The following is a 10,820-nucleotide window of genomic DNA, read 5'->3' as shown; positions in this document are numbered from 1 at the left end:
AGCAAATATGACAAAAAGCTATTTTTTTTATAAAAGTGCAGCTTTAAACCTGCATTCCTTCTATTGGTTAGCAGGGGGGAGCTCCGTGGGATGCAAAAATGAAGTCTGATAGAACTGAGCCTTATGGAGAAATGACCCTACTTCTCACTTGATTTATGAGCTCTTCTTCCATACAGCATGATGTAAGGAACATGAGTGACATGGTCCCATTAGAGTAAAATAGATGATAAAGCAGGAACTCAGATCAAAAATGACACAGTGCTAATGAAATATGGCTCTAAATTCTGTTACCACATTGTCTATTTCTCATCTAAATATTTTAGTGTTCTGTTTAGCTGTAATAAGAGGTTTGTGACCAGGCATGCCACCATTTTTTCCTGCTGGAAAACTTTCTGGCTCCAAGAAACCAAGATGGCAACAACCATAATGCCAGACTTGTAGCTTGGTGTAACGGTTGTCCAGAAACCAATTGGTGATGTCATGGTGGGTTTACACTTGCTGTAATGGTAAGATGTTGTGCTCTGTGTGGGACGTTCCTCACCACTGATCTTTATGCTGTAAGAAGTGGTTTCCAAAGGGACTAAAAGGTTGGCTAGTAAAAGGACCTAGAGTTAAGTTTGTTTTTTCAAAGTAGTGTTCCCAAAAATTAGCTCTCAGTTATCCATTGGTTCTTCAGTAACAGTAACGTTCCACTAACAGATATTAGGAGGGAAAAATAAATAAATAATGGATTTAATTTGTTTTCTAGGAATGGCTAATCGACACAGTCATATGCAGTTAACAGGTTGTGAACTGTTGGCTTGACATTTGAGTGTGTGTCAATGTAAAGGCAGGGCAGACAAGTTGCAGACATTTCAAACAATGGGTGATAAATCCAAATATGGTGGCTAACTTCTTCCAGTAAAAGCTTCCTCCCCAGTGTTTAACCCAAGTTGGCCCCAGTGGCAGTGGTGGACTGTTTGAGGGGCAGAGGCAAAGAAAAAGAAAAATGGCACCAGCACGCAGACAGTGATGCATTTATGGCCCCCCCTCCCTGAGTCCCACAGTAGTAGTTGTAAGTGGTTGCTGTAAAAATGTAACTACCTCCTGGGCTTAGCTTTTTGTTTACTCACCTTTTTGTCATTTTTGCATTCTTCCTCTTCTTTCTAACATTTGTATCTAATTTTTTAATTCTATTTGTTTTCCTTTTCAGGTCGCATGAAAAAGGGTTCTGCCAGCCATACCGAGGTATTGCCTGTGCTCGCTTCATCGGCAACCAGAGCATCTATGTTGAGTCTCTTCAGATGCAGGGGGAGAGTGAAAACCGCATCACAGGTAAGAAACTCTTACCTAAAGCCCTCTTAAACAACTGGCTATAGCTACTAAAATTATCTGAGATTACATAATTATGTGGGAAATGTGTTTCTTTTTTCTGCCCTCTAAGCTGCCATCACCATGATTGGTACCTCCACCCACCTATCGGATCAGTGCTCCAGGTTTGCCATCCCTTCCCTCTGCTACTACGTCTTCCCTCTGTGTGACGAGGGCTCTCGGGCCCCTCAGCAGCGTCAGCTCTGTCGAGATGAGTGTGAGGCCCTGGAGAATGACCTGTGCCACGCCGAGTACACCATCGCTCGATCGAATCCCATGATCCTCATGCAGCTGGAGCTCCCCAGCTGCCACCTGCTGCCACGGCCGGGCACACCTGATGCTGCTTCCTGTATGAGGATAGGAGTGCCCCAAGAAAAACTGGGTCCATGTAGGTGGATGCTACAGCATGCACACATTAAAATTATTGATGTAAAAATGCCCTGCTCATTAAATTAATTAACAAATGATTACAACAAGTAGACAACAAGTAGACAGTCACTTTAGTTTACCTCACTCTGCACTCAAAAAAGTACAAAGCATAAACAAGCAGTCGCTGTCTGTAAAAATATGCTTTTGAGTTTTTGTGGGGCAATAAGTTGCTATTGTTCCACCTCACACTTTCAAGTGATGTAATTAACAATGTGTTCAGTCTAAGTTGGATAATGAAAATTACTTGGATGATGTCGAAATGTCAGCTGGGGGGAGATGAGGAAGAGCTGGTACAGAAAACAAGTTGCATGTCGGTCCGGTGGGCACACTTCATCTTAGATGTAAATACTGTCACATTTGGTACTTAACTGGACTGGGGATGTTATTTTACAACTTCAAAGCCTAGCATCAATTATCTCATACATATATATGTATATGATTTTTTTTGCTCAAAATTTAGGGAAATGCGCTTATTTGATATCTTTTTCAGGGAAATGTTTGGATAGATATCAATCTCATGTCTGTATGTTAAATCTGCAGCAGGTAATTTTGTAATTAGAAATATACCCTTAATTCACAGTAAGATGCAAAAATAGCTGCTTAAAGTGTTTCTTTTTGCCACTGACAGGCTCAGGTTAGAGTGATTCTAAGTGTCTGACAACATTATGGAAAGGATCCCTACAGAGAAAGACCTTTTGTGTAACCAGAAACAACCATAATATTGCTATTGCTCGCCACCAAACAAAAACACTAACTTCACCTTGTAGATCATCGTAACATCGTAACTTCATTCAAAGTGGACTGTTCAAACCAACTCTGTTTTGTTTGAAAGAAATCATTAAATCGCTGGTGTAGATGACAAAAACAACAATTTGAGTCGCTCTACTCAGTTGCACAAACTGTGTTGTGGCACACAAACCACAGAGAGAAAAATCTATATGTTCTGAATATGAAATAATTTTGTAAAACCACAAAATGTACGTCACCTCTGGTATAGTGTGTCAGAAGATCAATACTGAGTCACTATTTGTCCTACAGATTCCCCCTCAGACCACAGCTGCTACAATGGAAGTGGGGCTGACTACAGGGGCACAGTCAGCATCACTAAATCTGGTCATCACTGCCAGCCATGGAGTGCTCAGTACCCTCACAGTCACCACCTGTCCCAGGAATACCCCGAGCTCTGGGGAAGTCACAACTACTGTCGTAACCCAGGAGGTCAGATGCAGGCGCCCTGGTGCTTCACCCTGGACCCTCAGGTCAGGGTGGACCTGTGTGACATCCAGCCCTGCAGTAAGTACCGTGATGCAATGATTGTACTTTAAACATTTACAGGGGCTGCTGACATTGTCAGGTTATTGTAGGATAACAAATTATTAAAGTTTTATATATGTGAAAAAGTGTGAATAAAAGACAAAAACAGATAAATCGACTGGTGAGGTGTTAGACAATTAACGCTTCCTGTTCCTGTACTTACATATGCTATGTGCTAGTCTATTATCTATAAAAGGCAACCAAATTTTGGTGTATCGTTGAAAGATAAAAGCCATTTATAGTCAGCTTTAGTTAGCTAATGTTAGCGAGCTAATGTTGATTAGCTAGCTAGTTAGCTAGCTTTTTTCTAACATTAGCTAACTTAAGATGTGCTTATATATATGTCGCTTTTAAATTTTAACCATCTTCAGAATTTGGTTTATCTAAGTATAGGAAAGGAGAAAGTTGAGCCTTGCTCAGCTGTCATTGGAGCACAGAGCAAAAAGGGGCGGGGCTTAGGAATGGTCAATTCTACCTATCTATGTAAACGTCTATCTATATGACGGTGATTTTACATGTCAGTCACATGTCTAAATAAGCACCAGTTTCCCTTTTACCTAAAGTTACGGCAGCAATCAGACCAAAACATTTCTATAACACTTCCAACACAGCTGTCTGAATTGAATACTGTGGGTTTAACCCCAAAGCAACACAAGCAGCAAAGTAAAACTTGCACATAGAAAGTAAATGCACATGTTAAGTTTTCACTTAAGTTAAGGACATTCTTCTTTTGTCAGATCAGTCGATGGAAATGTGGCTTTTCTCCCTCGCAAAAGTGGTTAAAACAAGGCTTGCCAGCAGGTCTGTCTGGCTGTACCCTACTGCTTTGAGCTAAATATAACACATCATAGTTTGGCGAGTTAGCGTGCTAACATCTGTTAATTAGAACACTTAAAACACGAACAGCTGAGGCTGAATGCCGGTTGGTCAGAGGATGACCAAAGTTATTACAATTCATTCACAGTTGTTAAGATGTTTGACTCCAAACCATAAATGTGAAACTCATGGTGGCGCTAGAAAAAAATATAACTAAGCTAGTGGACTCAAAATCCACACTAACTATAAACCTAGCAGGCTCATTAGGTCAGGATCATTGATTTTGTCTGAATGACAAACAGCCATTACTTTAACAGATACAGATAAATGAAGACAGCCGTGTTACAGATTCCATCTTTGAAAAGGACTGAAGGACTAGCCACATTTTTGTGTGTGGTGTGGTTTTTATTGCAAGTAAGAAAGCCAATTTGCCAGTAGAACAGTGCTGAGTGGCATACCAATACTCAAAGTGCTTACCACAAAGAATCAGCATGGAGTGGCATACCACCAGTAGGTTGGTGGAATGTATAACTGCCAGTGTGTGAGATTTCCTTTATATGTTGCACAAAGCAGTGGCGGCTAATCATAAACAGCAGTGGAATATGTAAGTAATGTCTGTAGTGGGGAGTGGTATCTGCCAATAGAACAACAGCGGCATACCACTAAGAATCAGCATATGACATTCATATGACAGCATAACGACGACTGACCATACCATACCATTAACCGCTTTTGTATCTCTATCTATCTAGTCTATGACCTATTGAGAGTGCTTAAAATAGCATTTTAATTTATCTTCAGTGTTGCTAAAAAAATTTTTTATATGAAATAATAACATCACCATAGCAACACATTGTTGTGGACAAGAGATGCTGCGGCCTTTACTGGAACAGTTGAGGAGATTTATTCCATCATTGTCACTGAACGAATGTGTGAGAGAGACTTTAGATATCACCTTTTGTCATGATTAGACCAGCCGATTCTGACTGTGGCTGGCTGCATAGGCCAATCTGGGCATTGAGACACTAATAAATAATTATGAATTAATTAAACATGGGCAATCTGGGCACTGAGAAACTAATAATTAAAGAGCATCATTAAGTGAACAGAACTCTCCCTAGTTCATTTAGAGAGCTGACTGTTACTAAACTTTGAATAACATACACTGATGCACAGTGCACAGATGTATGATGATCTTTTGTCAACATGTATTTTTAAGTTTTTCCATTAATTGTTTGATTTGCTTTTCAGAGGACAGAACACATTTGTTCCACTAGGACCACAGCTGTAACTGATTCCAATTTTTTTCTTCTAAAAATCAGAGGGGGTGGATGTGGCTTTTAACATGGATTATCCATGGTGACTTTTCTCTCAATTGACTGTTAAGAGTAGAACAATGGAACAAAAATAAAGTAAAACTCCAAAGCGTCTTTGTTTAGTCTTTCCAGTCTTTCCAACAATCACCAACACTGGTTTGGATTCAAACCAACCCTTACTCTCACAGAATTAGATGTTAAATATACTAATGTTAATGCCTTTGGGGACCAAAATTAGCCTGTCAAAGTCCCATCCCCCTATGAAAGTTGTTGTTTCTGCAATTGACCAGGCCTCAGATTGTTATTCTGTGTCTGACAACATTATGGACAGGATCCCTAAAGAGATAGACCTGTTGTTTAACCAGAAACAGCTGTAATCAGTCCCACCAGACTCCATAGACAAAAACAGCAATTTGACCTCACATCATAACTTCATTTAAAGTGGACAAACAAAATAAAACTCACCAAAAACATCTTTGTTAGTCTTTCCACTATTCCAACAACTCTGGTTTGGTTGAAATAAATCCTTAATTCTCAAATGTAGATGATAAAATCAGAATCAGAATCAGAAATACTTAATTCCAGGGGGAAATTATTTAAACCATCTCAACCATTGAACCATCAGTTTCAGTCGCTCTACTCTGCTGCTTATATTTCTTTACATAGAAAATAGTTGTTTGCTGCTGCTTAAGATAAGATAAGATAATATGTTCCTTTATTGATCCCCCTTTGGAGAAATTCAAAATTGACACAGCAGGCATAGGGCAATGTAGTGCAAAAAGAGTACAGAAAGTGGAGGTAGAAACAAGATATCACAAAATAAAAATATTACAAGATAATATAGAAATATAAGACTATAAATGAGTGATATACCACTATGCAACTATTCAGTAAGAATAGTGTGCAAATATTACTGAGCAGGCTTGAAGAAAAACTAAACGTACATGTAAATTAAATAGAATAGTGAAAAGGTTGTGGGCGTTGTAGGTAGGAGTTTGTGCATTGTAAGGTAGGAAGTTTTAAGCCGTCTTTGTCTGCGGGGGTTGGAGGTACAGGGGGGGGGGGGGTGCTGTGCTTTGTGGAGTCTGATTGGCTGATGGTAGCAAACCAAGCTTCTAAACCCGCTTTTGAGGCTCAGGGCTGGATCAGTCTGTGGCTAAAAGTGCCCTCCTGAGCTGGCCTGAGCTCAGTGTAAGATGAGGATGAGAGGGGTGAGAGAGCATGGATGGCTTTTGCAGCTTCGCCTTTTATCCCCTCTTCCTCAGTCACAGCCTCCAACACTGTCCAGCTCCCAAATCCCCCGCAGCCACTGCACCTAGGCCTTTTACAGGCAGCCTTTGCTAAGCCTTGTTGGCAACCCCTGAGTCCCGATGCCTCCCTCCCCCACAAACCAAAGCAAAGATGGAAGCAATGGCCCATTACAGAGCCTGGTTGACTCCGTTAGTAGCCGAGTGCACACGTTGAATGACCTGAGCCTCCTCAGAAAGAACAGCCTGCTCTGACCTTTCCTGTAGAGGGCCTCAGTGTGATCCGTCCAGTCCAGTTTATTGTTGAGTGTAGATGATGGCATCATCGATGCCAATGTCTGGTACGCAAACTGCAGAGGGTCCAGGCAGTCGCGTACCAGGGGTCTGAGGTGCTGCAGAACCAGTGTCTTAAAGGTCTTTATAACATGTGAAGGCTACAGACCTAAAGTCATTGAGAGCGCTGGGTTGTCCTTATTAATATTTCATCTCATGTATAATTATATAACCTTTTAACTTGTTACTGTCTATTATCTTACTATCTCAAGATCCTCCAGAGAACCACAGGAAGGAGATCCTGTTCATTCTAATTCCTGCCATTGCCATCCCACTGGTCATCGCTTGCCTCTTCTTTCTGGTTTGCATGTGTCGCAATAAGCAAAAGGCATCAATTGACTCACCACCTCGATGCCAGCTCAACAGCTCACCCAGCCAGGACATGGAGCTGTCTCTCCTCAATCAGCAAAAACACCAGGTAATGCACACACAGTACCGGCCTATTGATGTAGGGGTATTTCATTTACATTCTTTCCAGCTGGGTTTCGACTGACATTAGCACTGCATTAGAAAACACCACCCCACCATTCAATTTAACACAGAGAATAACTAAAAAGCACACAGTTAAACCTTGCACTTAATGGGTCACTATCACTTTGTAACACAATTGGGTTGATTCTACTGTAACCCATTGATTATGGAGAGTTTAAAATGACATTCTGAAGTTGTAAAAATCCTGTCTCATAGCATTATAAACCACTGTGCAGTTGATGTCTGGTAAACCCTAAAACTCATGCATCTATGACTAAAACTGAAATCCCTAGATGCTTTGTTTTTTTTTAAATGCAGTGGTTGGTTTGGTCTGAACACCTAGTACTAAAAAAGAAAGTGACTAATGTATACCTGAATTAAGACTTGTTGCATTGCAGTGCTAAACTATTACATTAGGTTTTATTGTTGGCCATACACTTTGATGACATGTGCTTGTATTACTTTGTGGCTGCAGGCGAAGCTGCGCGAGATTAACATGTCAGCAGTGCGGTTTATGGAGGAGCTTGGCGAGGATCGGTTCGGCAAGGTTTACAAGGGCCACCTGTATGGCACTGCACCTGGAGAGCAGACCCAGGTGGTGGCCATCAGGACTTTAAAGGACAAGGTTGATGCCAGTCTGTGTGAGGAGTTTCGCCACGAAGCCATGCTCCGCTTTTACCTACAGCACCAAAATATTGTTTGTTTGCTGGGTGTGGTTACCAAAGAGCATCCAATGAGTATGATATTCACCTACTCCAGCCTTGGTGACCTGCATGAGTATCTGGTGATGCGCTCCCCCAACTCAGATGTTGGCAGCTCAGATGATGACAAGACAGTCAAATCCACACTGGAACAGGCCGATTTTCTTCACGTTATCACCCAGGTGGCTGCCGGAATGGAGTATCTTTCCAGTCAGCAAGTAGTCCATAAAGACCTCGCTGCCCGAAACATTCTGATCTTTGACAAACTAAGCATCAAGATCCTGGATCTGGGACTGTCCAGAGACGTCTACTCTGCTGATTACTACAATCTAATGGGCACAAGCCCTTTCCCTATTCGTTGGATGTCCCCAGAAGCTATTATGTATGGCAAGTTCTCCACCGACTCCGACATCTGGTCTTATGGTGTCTTGCTGTGGGAGACTTTTAGTTACGGTCTGCAGCCATATTGTGGCTACTCCAACCAGGATGTGATTGAGATGATGCGCAGCCACCAGCTACTGCCTTGTCCGGATGATTGCCCCACCTGGATTTACACCCTTATGCTGGAGTGTTGGAGTGAATTCCCAGCAAGAAGGCCTCGCTTTAAGGACATACACACACGCCTGCGCTCCTGGGAGAGCCTGTCCAACTACAACAGCTCAGCTCAGACTTCGGGCACCAGCAACACTACCCAGACCAGCTCTCTCAGCACCAGCCCGGTTAGCAACATCAGCATGAGCACAGCAAATGCATCGCGCTACACCAGCCCTAAAAAGAGTTCACCATTCCATCAGCCCCAGTTCATTCCCATGAAGGGTCAAATGCATAGGCCAATGGTGCCCCCGCAGCTTTACATCCCTGTGAATGGATATCACCCCATGCCAGCTTACCCATATCTGCAGAACTTTTACCCCATGCAAATACAGATGCCCATGCCTCACCAGCAGATGCACCACCAACCACAGATGGTTCCCAAAGCTGGTTCTCACCATAGTGGCAGTGGATCCACATCTACAGGCTATGTCACGACTGCCCCTTCCAACACGTCCGTCACAGAGCGAGCAGCTTTGCTAAACGAGGACTCCAAGACTACAACTGAGGACTTGGCTGATAGGACGTCCCAGGAAGAGGTAGACCAAAACAAGGACTTGTCAGTGCCTGAAACAGAATTGCTAGGCGACAGTGACCTTCCACAGACTGATGAATTGGTGATCCACTTGTCAGACACATAAGTGTGTTGCTGTTTGAAGAACAGTGGAGCTGAAATATTCTGTGAGCTGTGCTTGCCAAAAATTCAAAAACCAGCATGAAGTTAGCATTTCTGCAGAACAGTGACTGAATGTTTTTGTACAAGTTTCTTAGATAGTACAGATGCATTTGAATGTCAAGTGTGTCTCATGTTTGTACCTCTCAAACTCCTATGTCCATGATTTAGCTAAATGAATCGTGCAATCCTCTATAGACCTTGTTTTTGTAATGTTGCCATTCAGAAGAATCTATGTTCTTGCCGTTGCTGTGCAACACAAAACATTTTCTTATTCAGTGGTTGCCCTGCCTCGATAGAAGTCTTGTTTTCTCTGATGCACACAGTGATACAAGCCACTTGCCAGCAAGGTCATTCATTGGGAGGCCATAAGAGCAGCATTCATGTCCCGAACGCCAATCCTCCCACCTTGGACACCACACCCCTCTATATAGGCACCCTGACCTGTAGGGATTGCTAGTTTGGCAAAAAGTGACATGATCCCTCACCCTCCTCCCACAAACTTACAACGCCAGTTGAAATGCACAATCAGGTTTTGCAACCAGAACCCAGGACTGAACCCTGGTTTCTGTAATGGTGGAAAATTGTTATGGTCATTCACAGCATGTGCACTCCTTAATGACAATTTAATGTTGTTTTTGAACAATAGAATGTATGATCAATAGAGATGTTGTAGGGGGTGTGAAAGAATCCGTCTATGGGTAACTTTGTTGATAATTATACACACAGATGTATTTTGGAACTTATCTCCATCAAAAAGAACAAGATGTTGTTTTTTCAGGCCATTGACAAAGGTTTCATTCCATGTGACGTATTTCCCATGAGGTTGATACTTTTAACATCAACTTTATTAACTAAGTTGTAAAGATTTGTAATTAACGTACTTTGAACTTTGGTTTGAACATTTTATTTGTTTATATTTTTTCATTACTGGTGAAGATTGCTAAGCCACACTTTACTTTGTATAAGCAGTTTGTTGCTTACCATATACTGTTCACATAAAGTCATATGAATAAAATGGTGTATTTTCCCTAGGAAATCATATGCTGTCACTTATGACATCATATTTTGCCATCATTTGTCATTAAATGTGCAGAGAGTTACGGTACACTGTGCATAAAGTTACAGTAGGCCAAAATATACTTTGTAGTGAAGAAATACTTTTAATGTTGAATAAAATAATCTGATTGATCACATACTGTACCTTTCCATTGGGGTTCACATTTAGAAATACTTATATTTATACTCAATATTTGGGGCGCCCTGGTTGCTCACTTGGCGCCCCATATACCAAGGTTGAGTCCTTGCTGCAGCTGGGTTAGACTCTGACCTGTGGGGTAGGAGTTCAGGGCAGTCTATTCAGAATGTTACATTTACATGTTAGCTACAATAAGGGATATGGGTGAGCCCATGGTTGTTCACTTAGTTCTGTAACTGATGTTCCATGAGGCCATAGTATTTTAAACTGCAGATTGAATCTCATGTCTCCCAAGCAGAGTCTCCGTATACCAACCACTGCAGGAAGTGCAAGACTATTGTCAAGTAGTCCCTCAACCCAGGATACACTTTTCACCTTGAT

The 10,820-nt window shown here is 41.8% G+C and overlaps 1 protein-coding gene across 1 annotated transcript in view; it reads left to right on the top strand.

The window, feature by feature from the left end:
• Window positions 1–10,483, top strand: part of ror2 (receptor tyrosine kinase-like orphan receptor 2) — a 45,405-nt gene extending 34,922 nt beyond the window's left edge. Inside the window, exons 5-9 of the mRNA XM_035667562.1 lie at window positions 1,193–1,314; window positions 1,424–1,738; window positions 2,818–3,072; window positions 7,018–7,223; window positions 7,752–10,483. Coding sequence (XP_035523455.1) covers window positions 1,193–1,314; window positions 1,424–1,738; window positions 2,818–3,072; window positions 7,018–7,223; window positions 7,752–9,209 — 2,356 coding nt within the window. The 3' untranslated portion in view covers window positions 9,210–10,483. The remainder of the gene's footprint in view (window positions 1–1,192; window positions 1,315–1,423; window positions 1,739–2,817; window positions 3,073–7,017; window positions 7,224–7,751) is intronic.
• Window positions 10,484–10,820: the final 337 nt, after the last annotated feature.

Source organism: Morone saxatilis, unplaced genomic scaffold (assembly GCF_004916995.1).
Source record: "Morone saxatilis isolate NCDOM2014 unplaced genomic scaffold, NCSU_SB_2.0 Contig21, whole genome shotgun sequence".
Lineage (NCBI taxonomy): Eukaryota > Metazoa > Chordata > Actinopteri > Moronidae > Morone > Morone saxatilis.
The sequence above is the reverse complement of the archived record's forward strand: the minus strand, read 5'-3'. Positions and strand labels throughout refer to the sequence as shown.